Below are 19,028 nucleotides of genomic sequence, written 5' to 3' on the forward strand. Positions count from 1 at the left end.
AAGAAACAATGCATTTCATGGATTGCACAGACCTGAGCAGTGCTGCCACCTGGTCACACATACCCAACGCATGTTGATAATCTATCACAATTCTTTTTCAGTGAAGCTTTCAGCATACTCAGAATCCTTCTCAAGACTGCCTTCTGGCCAGCCACTACCAAACCTTTAGATTTGGCAAGCAAGATGAAACCAATTTGTCCCCCGATCTAGCCTGACTTCTCCCTGCAAATGGAATTCCATATCAACCTTTCTAGTAAATACTTCATCCTTAAAACTTCTGAAGATGGGGGTCTCACTTCTTTTTAAGCATCCCACTCTATTCATGCTCAGTAGTTATTGTTAGTCTCCTGGTTCTTATTTAGCTAGCTTTAGTTGCTGAAAACAAAAGTACTGGATCAAATATAGTTTAAAAACATACAATGTAAAATGTACTTAGGAACTTTCAAGTTAGAAAGAATCTGAAGGGGCAAAATTAAGCCAAAGCAGGAGGCCGGAGTGATAAGTAGAGCACTGGTTCTCCCTTCTTCTTCTTCTTTCTTCTTCTTCTTCTTCGTCTTCTTCTCCTCCTCCTTCTTCTCCTCCTCCTCCTCCTCCTTCTTCTTCTCCTCCTCCTTCTTCTTCTCCTCCTCCTTCTTCTTCTCCTCCTCCTTCTCCTCCTCCTCCTCCTTCTCCTTCTCCTCCTCCTTCTCCTCCTCCTTTTCTCCTCCTCTTCCTCCTCCTTTTTTTAAAGCTCTTTATTGGAATATAATTGCTTTACACTGTTTGCCAGTTTTTGCTGTACAACAAAGTAAATCAGCTGTATTTATACATATATCCCTATATCCCCTCCCTCCCGCGACTCCTTCCCACCCTCCCTATCCCAGCCCTCTAAGTCATCACCCATCATTGAGTTGATCTTCCTGTGTTTTGCAGCAGCTTCCCACTAGCTTTCTATTTTACATTTGGTAGTATATATATGTCAGTGCTAAGGTTCTGTCTTCTTGTTGGCATTTACTAGACAGGTGAACTTCAACTTTAGTTTTCACAGTCACAGAGACACTGAAAGAAAGTAACAGAAGCCTGAGCTTACTCAAGATGAGGAGTTGAATAGGAATCCCACTACCACATAAAGCTGGGATCCCAGATAGCTACACTCTTAGTTCAGGGGTGAGGTAAAAATAAACTCCCCACTCTATTCTCCTCTCACCTAGACTAAGGGGCTCCAGGGAAAATTATTTATTTATCTATTTTAAAACTTCAAGTCAAGAGAAAGGTGAAAAAACTAGCTTTGAGAATCCATAACCACAGCTGGCTCCTATGCGGATGTGCAGTGTGAGGTGATCCAAAACCTTAAAGTATAGAATGTAGTTTAAAGGGGCCCTTGGTTGGTAGTGCCCCAGGTATTGGCAGAGACAGATACTCTGAAGGATCACATGTTCAACTTAGATCTCAGTGTTTTTCTCTAAAGTTCCAAAACATATGAGTAAAAATTTAAAAAAATTACAAAACCTGCAAGAAAGCAAGCTACCATAGGTGAAAGCCAGTAGAGAGAATAAACAGCAGAACCAGAAGGCAAGGACTTCAGAAACTGAAATTTTAAGACAGACACTATGAAATAAGTATGTTTAATATGTTAAATAAAAGAAGGGGTTGAAAGTATGAACAAAGGGCAGGAGACTATAAAAATACCAACCAAATTCAAAAAAAACCAAATAAAATGTCTAGCAATGGGAAAACATAAAAATGGAAATGTAAAAGTTGATAAATAAGTTTAACTGTAGAGTGGTCATAGCAGAAGAGAAATTTAATAAACTAGAAAACAGGGAAGAAGAAATTTAATAAAAGATAAAAAGATGGAATACATGAAAGATAAGATACATAGAAGATATAAGAAGAAGATCTAGCACAAGTCTAATCCGAATTCTCGAGGGAAAGAGAGATACAGTAGGGACAGTCACTATTCAGAAGCCATATCTGAAGAGAGGAAAGCTGAGAATTTTCCAAAACTGATGACAGGTATCAGTCCACAAATTCAGGAATCTCAAAATACCCCAAATACGATAAATAAAATGAAATCTATCCATTTGCATCAAAATAAAGCCATAAAATCTTATGGCAAAGAAAATGCCTTAAAAAGCAGAACATTTGTCCAAAGGAGATAGGTGAATGGCTACTAAGTATTGTATCTTTAAGCAGGTGAATTATATGGCATATGATTATAAATCAGTAAAGCTGTTTAAAAAAGGCAGCTAGTGGAAAAAAGTCCCATTACCTTTAAAGGAATGAATTTGGAGTGAGAACTTGACTTCCTAATAACTTCTGTTAGGCAGAAGGTGGAATAATATGCTCTGTGTGCTGAGAGAAAATATCTCTTAACCTAGAAAATTATTGTTAATCGTCAGCAACAACATTCATAAAAGAGAATAAAGTTGAGATATTGTTAGACCAAAACTGAGTTTGCCACCAAAGGAAATTGCAACTGATGCATTTCAGGCAAAAGGAGATTCCTAAAGGAATATTTGAGTTGCAAGAATGAAAAACGAACAAAGATAGTGACAAATGTGGAAGTAAATCTAAACAAACATGGACTGTAAAAAATAATGATGAGAGAAAAAACAGGAAAAAGCTAAAATATATGATGACAATAATGTGAATGTCAGGAGGATGGTGACTGGACTTAAAATATCTCAAGGTCCTTACGTTATTCGGAAAGAAGATAAACATATAGATTGACTTAGATAAATGTAAGCCTGTTATGATTTCTAGGGTAGTAACTTAACAAATAAATAAAATACACGCATAAAATAAATATAGGAGTATAACCTTTAAAAAAGTAGAGGCGGGACTTCCCTGGTAGTGCAGTGGTTAAAAATCCACTAAGCCCATGCGCCATAACTAATGAGCCTGCCGTCTAGAGCCTGCGAGCAACAGCTACTGAAGTCCACGCATCTAGAGCCCGTGCTCCGCAACCAGAGTAGCACCGCACTGAGAAGCTTGAGCACCGCAGGGAAGAGTAGCCCCCGCTCACTGCAGCTAGAGAAAGCACCGTGTGCAGCAACAAAGACCCAACACAGCCAAAAATAAATAAATAAACAAATAAATAAAATTAAAAAAAAGAGGCAAAAACATACAATGAGAAAAAAAGTCATTCAAAACAAGGTAGAAAGAAAAGAAAAGAAACAAATGGTAGCATATATAGAAAACACAAGATGGTTGAAATAAAATCACATGTATCCACAATGATAATGAATGCTCCACTAATTTTGTAAGACAGGATAAAAGAATCTAGGTATATGCTATTTACAAGAAACTTCTACAATATAAAGTTAGAGTGAAAATGAAAAAAAAAATGCACTAACCAAATAGATATAAGAAAGCTCTGGTAGACTTTGAGGCAAAGAAACCATTTGAGAGCTGGAAAATTGGCAGAGCTACAAGGAAAAATTGATTATTTCAACATTAGAGTGGGGGGTTTTAACCCACTCTCAAGTTATCAACAGATGAATCAGATTAAAAGAGCAAAATATAGAAGACTTAAATTACCCAATTGGAAGTATAATCAAATATCATTCAGATATACAGAATATTACCCCAAACAATTGTTGGACCCATGTTTTTTTCAAGCACATAGTATACAGAGTACGTTTATGATTACTGGCCACATACTGTGCATAAAGCAAGATATACCAAATTTCAAATGATTAGTATAGAACAGACCATGTTCTTTATTCACAAAGCAAGGAAGAAATAAAAAGCACAGAGATAACTAGGAAACATCTATTTTTTTGGAGATTAAGAAACAGACTTCTAAATTATTCATGGGTCAAGGAATAATAATGGAGATTGGAAAATATTTGTGAACAATAATGTCAGTACTACATATCAAACTAAGGAGAGTGAGCCAAAATGATACTGAGGGGAAATTTTATGGTCCTAAGGCTTATACATGGAAAGAGAAAAGTATGAAAATAGTGAGATAAGATTCCAACTAAGGTAAAGAAACTAGGATAAATCCAGTTGATAGAAGAAAATTTAAAAATGAGAGCAGAAATTAATGAAATAGAAAATAAAAATGTTGGATTATCAACAGAAACAAGATTGGCTCTTTGAAGAGATTATTTAATGGGACATGCTTCTGCTGAGTTTTATCAAGAAAAAGAGAGTAAAAAATAAAGAATATTAGGAAAGAAAAAAAAGATAATCATAGATGCCATAGATATCAAAAGATAAATGGGTTTTATGAAAACTTCCTGCCAATAAAGGCGAAAATTTAGATCAAATGAAAATTTTTTAAAGAAAACAACTTATCAAAATTGATTCACATAATTAGGAACATAAGTATTCCAAAAATCATTAAAGATGGATGAAGTAAGTAATGGTTTTTGGGAAAAGGAAATACCAGCTTTGGATGGTTTTTCTGGTGATTTCTAATGAACATTAATGGGGAAAAAGTTGCAATTTTACCTAAACCATTTCAGAACACATTAAAAGAGGAACACATCCTACTTTATTTGGAGGGCTAAATTGATACTAAAATCTGGCAAGGATAGCACAAGATAGGAAAATTACAAATCAGTTTTACCCATGGAAAAGATTCGGACAAAATATTAGCAAGGTGAATCCAGTAACATATAAGAACTACAATGCATCATGGTGAAGTGAAATTGTGCATAGTAATGAAGGAGAGATTAATATTTTTAAAATCCATTAATATAATTTATTATAATAACATTAAAGGTGAAAATGTGATAAATCAGATGCAGAAAAAATGTTTGATAATATTAAACATTCCTTAATGATTTAAAAAAACCAACTCTTGACAAAGTTGTAATAAATGGGAACTTTCTAAAACTTGAGTGCCTATAAAAAGCTAAAGCAAACATCAAGCTTAATGATGAAACACTGAAATTCTTCACTTTGAGGCAGGAACTAGACAGAGGAGCCACAATTTCCACCAGGCCTCTCTGTCTTTCTGCATGACTTGACTGTGTGGCTGGTATGGGCTTCTTCACAGCCTGGTGGTCACAGGGTGGTTGGACTTCTGTCTTGGTGTTAGGCTTCTAGTGGAAGGAAGCTGAAGCTGCCAGTCATCCTACAGGCTAGGGCTAGAACAGGCATACTGGCACTTGTGCTGCATTTAGCTGGTTGAAGCAAGTCAGAGTCCAGCCCAGTTTCAAGAGGAGAGTGAATAGCCTCCTCCTCTAGTTGTGAGGAGTGGCATGTGTGTACCAGTAGGAAGAAATTGGTGGCAGTCATTTTTGGAGATCATCTACGACAACTATTAGACTGACAAAAATGTAGAAGGCCAGTGACATGATATTGGCAAAGATGTGGAGTGATTGGCACATTTACACACTGCTTGTGACCATGAAAATTAATATAACTGCCTTAGAAAGCACTTTGGTGTCATGTAGTGAAGTTGAAGATGCGCATACTGTGTGGTCCAGCAATTTAACTCCTAGATTATTTTTACTGTGTATACCAGGTAATATGTATAAGAATGTTCAGAATAGCACTTTTTGTAATAGCAAAAAACCCTGGAAACAAACCCACATCTATCAACAGCAGAATAGACAAATACATTTTTTTAAGAACTTTTATTGAGATACAGTTAACATACAATAAACTGCATATATTTAGAGTGTACAATTTGGTATTTTTTTTCTTATTAGTAATGTATATATGGCAACCCCAATCTCCCAATTCATTCCCCCCCAACCCTCCCCGCTTTCCCCACTTGGTGTCCATATGTTTGTTCTCTACATCTGTGTCTCTAGACAAATACATTTTGATGAAGCCTTACAGTGGAATACTGTAATTCAATGAAAATGAACAAATTGCACATGCAATAGCATGATTTAATCTCCAGGGCATAAGATTGAGTAGCAGAAAGAAAAGTGCTAAAAAAAAATGCACAGTGCAAATAAAGTTAAAAACCATGCAAAACTAAATGCCGTATTATTTACAGGTGCAAAAAAATACAGTAAGCCTAAAAGACAAGCAAGAAAATGACAAACACAAAATTTAGTGTGATAATTATTTCCAAAGTGGGAGAGAAGGAGATAGAAATGGGCTGGGATATGGTAATTCTAATAATACTTCTGGTGAATTGAATGATGGATGTTTCTTGTGTAATTTTTCTATTTTATGTGGTTTTTTTTTAATATTCTTTTGTGTCTTTTTGGTATTTAATGTAAGAAAAAAGATCCCTCAATGCTTACTTTTTTGGGGGTGAGGATTCTCTTCTGTCAAATGATGCACTTGAGTGATCATTTCCATTGTGGAGTAGCAGAGAAGGTCCAGGTTCTCTCTTGGATAATTACCTTTGTCAGCTCCCTGTTGACACTTCTGAGGACCATGGTCAATAGACTTTGCGGTTTCTTGGATGAGTTGTAGGTTTGGCTAGGAAACCTTCATTTCACTGTGAACCTTGCTTCTCAATGGTGTGGAAGGTGGAAAGCAGCCTGCTGACCTTACCTTTCCTGTTTTATACTCTCGGTCAACTTTAAAGAGCCTTTCCAGGCCCCTAAGACCGAGTGGTTCCCAAGGCCATAGTTTTCAGCAAACTCATGGTCTGCCTTGTTGAATTAATGATCACTGGCTCTCGAACATTAAGAGAATTCAGTCGTTCTCAAATGTAAAGAATAGGAGCTGCAGCTTCTAATTTTTTTATAATTTCATTGTTTCACAGATTGATCAGCTGAAGCAGGAGCTTTCAAAGAAGGAGTCAGAACTTCTTGCCTTACAAACAAAGCTTGAAACCCTTAGCAATCAGAATTCAGATTGCAAGCAACACATTGAAGTGCTTAAAGAGTCGCTTACTGCCAAAGAACAGAGGGCTGCCATCCTTCAGACTGAGGTAAGGCACTGTTTCAGGATTCTGGGCAGCAGACATTGAGTTGATAGAAAATAGCCCAGCTGAACAGCTTTCTTTAGAAGATCCCTTATCCAAATTCTTGGGGCCAGATACATTTTGGATATCAGATATCTTGGGGATTTTGGAAAGGTAAGATCCATTGCATGTGTTGTGTAACACTCCCAGTTGCAGCAACATCCCATAAGCAAACATATGGATATTTGTGCAGAAAAAGTTTTTCTTACCCCAAAGTAGAATAAATAAAGACTATATATAAGGAGCCTCCTGTTGGTTCGTGTTAGGTTGTGCCACCAAATGAGTTTACTTCATACTTGGATTTTTTTTTTTTCATCTTTCAGAGTTTTTTTTTGGATTTGGGAACCACAGATAAATGATTGGATCTGAAGTGGTTTCATTTTTATCAAAAAATCATAAAAGTGACAGAATGTTATCTACCTTACTTTACTGTGTATCTTCCCCCCACCCCACCCCCCCCCTTGCTGGCACCCTTGGATATCTTACTTCATAAATAGTATCCTCAATTTTCAATATTTTTTTACCCATTGAAGAAAGTTGATATTGTGTTAGTTTCTTAAATGAAATGGGGTTTATTTCTTATTCATACTTAGAAAAAAAAAAACAAATACATGTTGCTATCCTATTTTCTTCTTTTCATTAGATTATATTTTTGTGGCTGCTAAGAAATGCAAAACACAAGCTAGTTATTATGTTAATAAAACAGTTGCCAGAAAGTAAATTATTATATGGGGCCAACAGCAAAGAATGCAGTGAATCTCCCTGATTTTTGTGTTGAGGCAATGTGCTACATCGATTTCTTTAGGAGAAGGCAATCTAAGTTGCATGTTCTCTCTTATGCTCTTGGAGCCATGTCTTTGCATGTATACATTTTTGGGTCTGTGGGGAGGTTTGGATTTTCTGTAGGAGTGAATGGGGCCATAGAATAGGTCTGTGCCCTAAGGTGCAGGATGATGTCTAGAGGAGAAAGGAAAACAGGTTCCAGGTTGGGTAGGTCTTGGCATGGACTCGGTAGGTCTGTGCACTTATAGGCAGTTAATTGATTGCTTCAAACCAAAATTGTCATTTTGGCCTCAATGATGTAGATATTTTACATTTAAGAAATGTCATTTTCAGTTGTGTATAGTTCCATTGTGAATGTAGAAGCTTGGATATTTTATTTTTTAAGGCATAAATGTGAACTATGCCATAAATTGGAGGTTGGCTTATATTTCCTTTGAGGAAACAGCAGTGAATAAGTACCTAGAACTGTGCTGTCTGATACTGTAGCCACTAGGGACATATGGCTATTCAAATTTAGATTAATTAAAATTCAGTTAAATTCAAAATGTAGCTTCCTAGCCACATGTCATGTGTTTAATAGTCACATGCAGCTAGAGACTGGTGTATGCGACAGCACAGCTACAGAACATTTCTAGTATGTAGCACTTGTCTAGAATAGGGCTGGAAAACTGTGGCTTATTGGGACAAATCCTGTTCCCTGCCTGCTTTTGTGAATAAAGTTTTATTAGAACACAGCTATACCCTTTTATCTGTGTGTTGTTTTTGGCTGAATTTAGTAGCAACAGAGATGGTAAGGCCTGCAAAGCTGAAACTATTTATTCTCTGGCCCTTTACAGAAAAAGTTTGCCACCTATGGCATTGTGGTTTCTTGGGTCGAGTGGGAATTGGAATGCCTGGCTTGTTCTCTCTCTAATAGTCTTTCTCTGAACAGGGCCAAATTTGCTGACCTCCATTCTAGAGCACAAGTTTTTCTTCAGAGTGGTCATTCACACTGCAACAGATTGTACTCACAGTTGTCTGAAGTTGGCAATAATACCAGCATTACTAATAAAGTTACTGTAATTGTGTTGCTGTGTATTGGGTAGAAGGAAATTTGAGAAGCAAGCAATCTGCTGAGGTAATGCCCAAACAGGTTGTCAGGCATCTTGATAGTTTATCTCCAGAAGGAAAGAATGAGAAAAGTCAGCTTGGAAAAGCTCACTACCTGCCTCTCACTGCCTTGTACTGATAAGTGCTGTATTCCATGGCCTCTTTCCCTTTTCTTTTTCTTTCCCCTGTTTTTTACCTCTCTCAAATTAATGTAGTCCAAATTAGACCTATACATATTTCATGAAAAGGACAGTGGTGACGTTATGTGGATAGCTTCCATCCCACGTTCAATAATTAAAATGACCCAATAAAGAGATGGTGCTTTGAAGTAGAAAAAAAGTAGTCTCCATGTGCAGAGAAAGTGAGATGATTTTCTGGTTTTCTGCTTTGAAGTTGGGAGTGTGAGATTAATAATTTTATCAGCTGGAAATATCCAAGGAATTTTCTTTTGCCTTTTTTCTTATTTTAAAATCTTTGTAAATGGAAATGGAGAGAGTTATCTAATGATATCCATCTCTTAGAGGAAGCAATTTAGATTGAAATTAGTTCTAATTGTTGGATCATAGGCAAAGGATCTTTGGCAGCAGGGTAAAATACATTAAAATGATTTTCCTACTTCTTGAAGAAACGGAAATAAGAGTCTCCCTACCTAAAGGGGTTAGTGGATGAGTATTCTGTAGGTGAGATATGTTTCATTGTTCCCTACAACAAAAGAACTGAGTTTACATTCGTGCGAAAGATCTGGGTTTCATCCTTGGAAGAGGTTACGTGTGATAGCTCCTTCCAATTAGATCCCTGAGTCATTACTGAACACTCGTGCCAAAACAGAAGAGGACTCTGTCTAGAATGGAAAGAGCCCTACTGGATTCTCTGAAAAATCTATGCCGTCAACTATCTTTGGCTACTTTTTTAGAATATGGTAAAAATGACAGATGTCACCAGCTCAGTGGTTCATCTCTGCAAGGAAGGCTTTTGCCACCACAGAATTTGTGTTTGGGAGGTGACAGGTTGAAGGGTGGGATGAGGGGGGAGGCAGATTGTCTGGGTTTGTGTCTATGTGGCTTGGCTCCTGGGTAGGTTTGTTTTAACTTGTACGGATGCTCAGATGCTCTTTGACATGTGTGCAGTAAATCAATGGAATAATAATTACACACACACACACACACACACACACACACAGACAGACACCACATAGCTCTTAACATAACATTTTACTTTTTAGAATAGCTTCAAAGGACCTTAAGGCCAGGTATCTTATTTTGATACTTCCCTTGATGTTTCCCACATACCAATTTACCCTTATCCACCAACACATTAATTTCATGTGAGTAGAGATAATAATAAATTGACTTCAGCACCTTGACTTTTATGGATTTCAATGAATAATTACCAACATAGCCAGAAATTAGAAAGAAGAAAGGTCTAGCTATTATTTTACTATCTGGGGTAAAATGTGATATGGAAAACACAGCATTTAGAAGTGGGAGATGTGTGGACGTGCCTTTGCCTCCCCATTTAATCACTATGACTTGAACAAGACAAATTTCTGAGCCTCCATGTCTCGATCTATAAAACAGCAGTCTTGTGCCAGCCTGATGCATCAATATGAAAACTGCTTTGATTCTGTTAGAGTTTTAGCTATAAATTGTGTTATCATCATGGCTGTGATTGTTATTACTAACGATGGATATATGACAGAGAACTGATCACAGTACCATAAACACTCAGTGAGTTCATCATCACGGGTTAGTAATAATTCCACACAATATCTTGACTTCATCTTTGCTTGTTTAAAGGCAGATAAGTAAAGGAAGGAAAAAAAATAGAACTAAATGTTTAGCTCCTTTGAGGACTAAAGTATGCAAGCTGTATGAAATGTCCATTTATATCTCTTATAATTTAAGGCTAATATTGCTAAGGTTATTACTCTGATAACGTGAAGATTTTATGTTTTGATTAAAACTGATCCTCTTTGAGCCCACATTCAGGCAACCTGGCTCTCCTTCAGAAAAGGAAGGGTATTTATAGGCTAACATGTTATTTCAGGAGCTACTGCACCTACTTAGAAATGATTCAGTCAGCTATATTTTAGACAGACTCCTCAACTTGTGTAAACAAGCAAGGTATCGTTTGATAATATCTTTTTGAGCATCTGTGATGCACAAAGTGCTGGACAAGGTGGGACCTGTAATCTCAGAAGCTATTGGTCTTGGACTTATTAATTTAATTTTATTGCCCAATGTTTACTTGGGTACATGACATGGCTACTATATTGATTTCCATGAACTGTGGCTAAGCGTTTTTCATACGATACATTATTTTAAACTTGACTTGCAACTTGTGAATTTGGTACTGTTGACCCCTTTAGTTTTAAGACAAGGAAATAGAGGTTCAGAAAGGATGTGTATCTTGCTCAAGGTTAAAGAACAGTGAGTAACAGGGCCTGGGTTCTCAAGTTCTAATCTCTTAAGTAGAAGTCTAGCACTTTCCAAAAGAGTCCCAGTGGACCAAGGGCTTTCTTTGTGTCAAGGAGCTGAAGTACATTATCTTATTTAATCTTCATGGCAAAGGTTGTGGCAGGTTTTATAGTTCTGTCTTAACAAGGAGCTTTGCTAGGGATTCAAGAATGCTAATTAGGTACAACCCTGTACTAGCTATGAAGAGGGATAGGAATGAATAAGTCTGAGATGTAAATTCTTACAGTAACATTGTGGCTATAACAGTAGCACTGTGGCCATAGTAATGAAGGATATTGCCTAAACTTTAGAGAAGGTACCATTTTTCATGAAGACTAGAATTCTAGTGTATTAAGAATAATTTATTGTATAATATTTAATTTTATTTCTTTAAAGATATTTATGATTATGTTGATATATACATATTCATACATGCTTGTACCCTTTGTAGGAAAAAAATGAAAGAACGGGCAACAGTATCTTACTGTGTTTTCTTTTTGTGTTAGAGACTCAGGTGATCTTTAAATGGTAATGATACACATGTTGTATATGTATAATGTAAAAATTAAATGCATTTTTTAAGCTCTTTATTGGAATATAATTGCTTTGAACTCTTGTACGAGCTTTTGAGGTACACCAAAGTGAATCAGCTGTATTTATACATAGATCCCCATATCCCCTCCCTCCCGCGACTCCCTCCCACTCTCCCTGTCCTGGTCCTCTAAGTGCATTTTTAACAGAAGTGATGATGATCATTTCTTCAGGGAGGTTGTGTGAGGTACTGGTGGAGGAGGACATGTTTTCTGAGCCCGTGGCAGCATTTTTTGTTCTTCTGAGTCATAGATGATTCACTGTGATAACACAACTAGAAAGCAAACTTGGGCTGTCAGTTTTCAAGATGAATCATAAAACCAAGCTTTTGACAATGAAAATGTTGTTGTTACATGGAGAAAAGAACAAGTTTTATGAGTCCTTGTTTCTTGGTTTGTTTCTTATTGCGATGGGCCCTCCACTGCACTTCATGGTGAGGCTGGGACTCTTGGGTATAAAGGTCACCCTGACAAGGAGCGGGAAATGCTTTGTGGTCTAGAGGGGCTGTGGGTCTAGATGCATTCACATAGGGCTTTGCAAACTATTCAGGTACTTAAGGAACTACTCTTCCTTCTGAACTCACACATGTTGAACAAAGGAGTGTTTTTAAATGACTGGAAATGATATTTGCCACAATACATAAGGTGGCATTTACAAGGAGTGCTCCTTTAATTTTAAACAATAATTTTAGTTTTCCTTTTTACCTCTTGCCATGGTTGACTGGCAAGCAGTAAAGTCCTTTTTAATCACTTTAGTCCAGCCTTCAAAGGATAATATTTGAAGTGTCCTTTTTTGAGATAGGCTTTTGTTTTATGCCCTTCATAATCATAGCATTTGAAAGTGAGGTGGTTTTTTCAAAAAGTTAGTAGCGTATGACAGAACCAACTTTTAAGACTGTCAAAATACCCTAGTGCCTAATCAGGGTGCATTGTATCACTTCTAAGACTTTCAAGGAATGTTTTTAAAATTAATAAATTAAGGGGATTGGTGAAAAAATATACCAAAAAAAAAATCCCGGTGTCACTTGTATTTTTCCATTTTAATCCCATCGTTGGCTTCACATTTTAAAATGTTTTTATTTGACCAGGAAAGGCATCATTTGAAATTTTTATTGATAACACTCTTAACTGCAAGAAAAAGACATAAACCTGCAAAGCTATAACTATCATGGTGGCCACAATTGGGAGGTCTGCAAAATAGTTTATTACCAGTAGAAAAAAAATCTTGGGAACCACAGTCGTTATAGGGGTCACCACCTCTGCTACATGCATTTTATTTTTTTCCCTTTTCATTTTGAGGGTATGTGTGATGGCAGTGCCAAACTACACACTTTCCCCTCCCCTAATGTCTGTGGGCTTTGTTTTGATTCTCTCTTTATTAATGATGTGAAAACTTTGGGGTCACATAAAAATGAGCTAGGGTCTGGCTTTGTGGTCCCTAGAATGCTGAAAATGTCTTGGTATCTAGCTAGTGAAGACATTGTTTAAAGAGGCCAGGTTTTACTTCCTGAGATTTTTAGCTGTTTCGCAGATTTTAGATATCCGGGTGAACTTTGCAAGGCAGCCTTATACTCTTGCTTTCTTAAGGTAGAACATGAAAGACTTGTGGTGGAAGAATTAAAATATGTTATGGCTATTGGCTGCAGTTCCATGGCCTATTAAGGATGGTGCAGGTAGCTACAGACATTTTATTCCATAGGCCAAGAGTCTAGTGCTTTTGTTGTTAGTGTTGTTCAGGCTTTCAGAAAATGCCATATTTAACACCTTGTTAGTATAAAATTGCTTTTGACTTCATAAACACAGGTGTTCAGCTTGAATCTTAATGAACTGTGAAATAGGTAGATGTCTAAAAGGAAATTCTATAAATTGTGAACATGGCTCTGTCAGCACACTAAATGGATTAGGAAAATTCATTGTCTGCTGTGTAACTGAATACCAGTGTGATGTGTGGACTAGAATTAGTCCTGAAAAGTCAATAAAACGGAGGAAAAAAGTAGAGCCTAGGAGATGTTGATTGTGTAGGTTCTCCCACCACAACTGAATGCTAGTGCAGAAGGACTCAGAAATCAGAATGGCTGTTCAGAGGACAGCCAAGAAGGAATACATATGAGCAGACAACACAGAATTTATAGAGTAAAACCACAAGCACCTTATTTTCCATTGTACTAAAATAATGATATTTTACAGTACTCATTTTATATGTAATTCTGCTTTCAATTTTATATTGTTACTGCAGCTCAAATCTCATTATAAATGTTTCAACAAAAATCCCTTTTTAATCAAAAACTTTCCAATCCTTAGCCCACTGTCAACTTATTTTGAGCAACTTATTTTTCTAGTGAAACAAAGGAATTTGGCCCTTCTTTGTGAACTCATTGGGATTGTTATTTGACCTGTGTGGCTAAACGTGTAATTAAGATAACTGGTTCATTTTAATTTCTACAGTAAATCCCTTCATAATCTGTATCCATTGTTTTGGAATATAGAGATATGGAGTCAGAGCCCTTTATATTCTTTGAAAGAAAAGAAATAGATCGTTAGTGCTTTTGTTTGGTTTTACTGCTGTTTGCAAAAAACATCATCTATACCATGTTAAGTTGCAACTGAAAGTGACAATATCCAATTACCTGGTCATCTATGAGAGAGTACACATCCATGGTAAGTGTTTCTTAATGGTGAATGGTTTGCAGGAAAAAAAGAATATATTTCTGTCATGTCTGTAGGAAGCTGACTTGCCACTTTAGAAAAGGAGATGACAGAATTTAGGAGGAGGGAAATCCAACAAAACTCTCACTGACCTCCAAGCTTACATTCTTTCTTTCTTTTTTTTTTTTTTTTTGTATGAATCTTATGGAAAACAGAATTTATTAAGTACTTCCATTCATTTTTTCCCTTTTGGGGGGCACCACTTGGAAATAACCAGTGTGCATTGTGATTATGTTCTCCCTGACACTGGACCAACATTTTTAACACTTGCCTCCATTCCTCTGGAAAAAGGCTAACATTTACTGTGGTTGGGTTTCTTTATGTATATATTTACATATCAAACCAAAATGTAAAGAGTGAAGTTAAATTGCAGGGCTTCTGCAAGAATCTTTTACCCATTTTCATATGAACTTTATTCCTTTTAAATTAAATACAGATATTTATTCCATACAGACATATACTTCCCCCTTCTTGTTTTATTAAAAAAAAAAAAAGGGAGAGAAAATACAACTTGAGGTAATAAGTTGTGTAGATGAGGACCATTTTAACCCTAGAAGTTTGCTTTTGTGGCCAGCATTTCTTTCTTGAACTGTGTGAAATTTATTTTCTTGCATGTATTTTTTATCTTTAAAATTTCAATGTAAATGATTTATTAAATCCTTGTTATAACAGAATGATGTTTGGCCTCTAAAATACTACTTGGCAGTTGTTAATTTGAAACTGGACAGATCGTAAGTTCTGTCATTAAGATCCAGTCAAATGTAAGGAAAAGAGAAGATCCAGCTCCTCATTTACTGAGTGTGACTCTTTAGCCTAGTGCCGGCAAAGCTGGGCGTCAGAGGGTCGGTTCTCTCCATAGTGATGACTACCTTTGACAGCTCCTCTGAGAGCAGTTGAGGAAAAAGGGAAATGCATGTCTAGAACTGCTTGCGACTGCCAGAGATCTAGACCTTAGAATTTGTCAACTATTCAACCTCACTTCCATCCAAAGTTAAAAAGTACATTTGCGGAAAGATGTACATGTGTTTTAAAGATTTAATTTGGAAAAATTTGACCATATTTGCTTTGTGTGTGTGTGTGTGTGTGTTAGAAGAGACAGAGCACTAAGGTATGGAAGCTAGGTATACAACATCATTTTGGTAACCTTCTTTGTTGGATCTTTAGTAGGTTAAATAAACCTACTAAATAAATTACCTACTGTGTATTAGGCACAGTGCTAGGTGCCAGGAATACAGAAATAAATGAGAGAAATGTTGCCAACATTACCACTTATAATATGATTATTGAAAAATGTTTCAGAATTGCTTATAGTTCTTTTTGTCCTTGACGCATGGAAAATTCAATCTAGTAGATGGTTGGTTGCTTATCAGAGCAACCTCGTAAAGACTTTGGGTATATAACAGGGCCTCTGAGTAAGCCCATGCAAGTAACTAGCCAGAAGGAGAACTTGTTTCAATGCTTAGGGCCCTTTTAATTTACAGATATTTAAATTTTCAACTGTCACATACTTGGATAAAATCTCTAATATAGGTTGTATAGGACACAAAGATAGAACCTTATTCCTCAGGGACATTGTGGCCTAGCTAGGGTTTTCACTATGTGCTGCATGCACTTGAGTATTTATTTTAACCCTTTGTTAACATAATATTTATATAGAAGGAACACTTCATCACAATATAAATTTCTTGAAGAAAAGGATCTTTTGGCTTATCCACTGGAGTATATGAACTCTGAGAGCAGTGCCTGGAACAATATAGGAATTCCAAAAATATTTGTTGAATCTATTGTTGATCTTTGGTATCACTGGAGGTGTAGTGGGAGAATTAGATGAGATTATGACATATGGTAGCAATGGAAATATCCATTCTTAGGTAGATAAGTATTTCTCATAATATTAGTATTATGAGTAAACATGGGTTAATGCCTCTATAACTTAGTTATGGAGAAAACTTTCCTAAATATGAATCAAGATCTGGTAGCAATAATCTATAAGATAAGTTTGATGCCAGCCCCCATATGCCAGCTGTTGTACTACTGTGCTTTTCAAGGTATTATACTGTAAGATTAAAAAAGTTTTCATTTTTTGTGTTTTTTTTAAATGTATTATTTGTGTGAAAAGTATTACAAACCTATTACAATACAGTACCATATAGCCAATTATGTTAGTTGGGTACCTCTGCTAACCGTGTTGGACTTATGAACAGATTGGATTTATGAACATGCTCTTGGAAGGGAACTGGTAGGTATGCAGGGGACTTACCGTATCCCCTTTCAGAGGGGAATCTGGGAACATCTAGCAAATTACACAAGTTTACCTTTGACTCAGCAATCCCAATTCTAGGAATGGATTCCAAAGAAATGCAAAGTATACAAGATTTTTCATTACAACACCATCTGTAATAGTAAAAGACTAGAAACAACAAACATGTCTGCCAGGATGGGACTTAGTGAATAAATCACTGTAATCCACAAATGGATTACTATGTAGCTATGTAAAAGATGAAGAGTATCTCTATATACTGGTATGGAGTGACCTCTAGAATTTCTGGTTAAGTGAAAAATAAAAAGAGGGTGGTGAAAAGTGTTTAGGGTATGTTACTGTTTACCTAAGAGATTGAGGGAATGCAAATACACATGTATGAATGTATGTATTTGTTTATATTTTAAAATAAGTGATGGAAAAACCATAATATTAAAAAACAAGGTTTTTTCTTTTTCTTTTGTAGTAGAATGAGTGAACATGGAGAGAACCTAGACTTCTTTGAATATAGTTTGTTTTATAAATTTGACCTTGGAACAGTGTAAATATTTTACATAATTATAAAGCAAAATTAAATCCAAAAAGGCAATCTCTAAAAAGTTAAAGAAAAATGAAACAAATGAATCTATCTGTGTATCTGAGTGGTGGTATAACCACAAAGGGGATCTATGCCAAGTGACTATAAAATACATACTTCGTACGTTTCTAGTGGGATACAGCCCAGGACAAAAAAATCTGCATAGAATCTTAAACTTTTTTCAGTGATTATGTTATTGGTTGTAGTATGGGTATTATTTATTCCAAGACAGGTGTGTGCGAAGAATGGAGTAAAACAAATGACTGTTTCTGTTGGTGTCAGTAAGAGCTTGGATTTTCTAAACTTGGGAGAAAGAAGATACAGATGCAAGATTGATGAAGTTAAGTAAAAATACTGTAGTCTTGTGATGTATATTTTAAAAAATCTGTATCTATATATCTATCTATCTATATCTATCTATCTATCTATGTTATATCCTAGCTGTGTCCCTGGAAAGTCCTAGAAACAAGGACCAATCTCTGGTAGTGATAGCCATTCCTAGTGTCACATTTGCTGTTTTCTCATTAAAGGCCTTTGTAGAAATGTGTAAGTCTGTGTCTACGGCAGGAAATGATGACATCTTGTCATTCCAGAAAGTAGGGAAGCTATCAGAGATTGATAGGAGATGTCAAAAGGACTCAGGAGCAAATTTTTTTTTTTTTAAAGTGCCCACTGAACAAAGAATTTGAGCGTTAATAGCACAGAAAATATGCTTCATTCAATCCGTGAGTTCAGAATGGAGTTTTTTTGTTTCTTTGTTTTGTTTTGTTTTCAGTGGTTTCTAGGGAGTTTTTGAAACTAGTAAATAAAGGGAAAGAAATGAGCATTCATTATAATTCTTTTATGTAAGCTGTACCTCAGGGTAGCGAAGAGTTGATGCAGAGAAGATTCTCTTTGTAGAAATATGCTAGCTAATAAATGAAGAAAGAGTGCTAGACTCTCACCAGTTTGCAGCCTCTAATATTTAATGGATCTGGGGATCGAGCTTTAATTGATGCCGCATCAAATCCTACATGCCTCCTGCTAGAAGTATGCTCTGTTGCCAGTGAAATAGTCTTGCCAGAAGAATCCAACCTGAATCTTATTGGAAATATAGAGGACTGAGAGGAACTTGGCAAACAACTCCAAGGGATGCAGTGAGCAATCTCCCCACCATGGGATAGTCTTGCAGGATAGATGAATCCATGGTTTTTGTTTGTTTGTTTGTTTTTTAACATAACAAAAGTTTTCAAGGAAGAGGAGAGAGAGAGAGGTAGAGAGGGATGGATTAAAAAACTTGAGACATATGAACCAATTAAAATGTATGAACTTTATTTGGATCCTCATTCAAATAAGCAAAATGGTAAAATTGTGAGCCAGCTAGGGAAATTTGAAGGTTGCACTGATGATAGTAACGAATTGTTGGTAAATTTTTCTTAGGTGTGATGATAGAATTTTTTAAAATATAGACTCCTTATCTGTATACTAAAATATTTACAGATGAAATGGTATAATACCTGGGATTTGATTTAAAATAACCAGGGGCCTGGGGAGGGAAAGATGAAACAAGAGTAGCGTGAGTGGATGCTTGTTGAAGTGGGAAGTGAGTACATGGAGAGGCATTATATTATTTTCTTTAGTTTTGTGTGTTTGATATTTACATAAGAAAACATCAAAAACAAAATGAAAATATTGGGTTGTCAATATTAAAATGTTC

General features: G+C 36.1%; 1 protein-coding gene across 1 annotated transcript in view; it reads left to right on the forward strand.

Moving 5' to 3' along the window:
* The window catches only part of ERC2 (ELKS/RAB6-interacting/CAST family member 2), a 913,064-nt gene that overhangs the window by 291,716 nt on the left and 602,320 nt on the right, over positions 1–19,028 (forward strand). Inside the window, exon 6 of the mRNA XM_057705261.1 lies at positions 6,671–6,838. Within this exon, the coding sequence (XP_057561244.1) occupies positions 6,671–6,838 (168 nt within the window). The remainder of the gene's footprint in view (positions 1–6,670; positions 6,839–19,028) is intronic.

This window comes from Hippopotamus amphibius, chromosome 13 (genome assembly GCF_030028045.1).
Source record: "Hippopotamus amphibius kiboko isolate mHipAmp2 chromosome 13, mHipAmp2.hap2, whole genome shotgun sequence".
Taxonomy (NCBI): Eukaryota; Metazoa; Chordata; class Mammalia; order Artiodactyla; family Hippopotamidae; genus Hippopotamus; species Hippopotamus amphibius.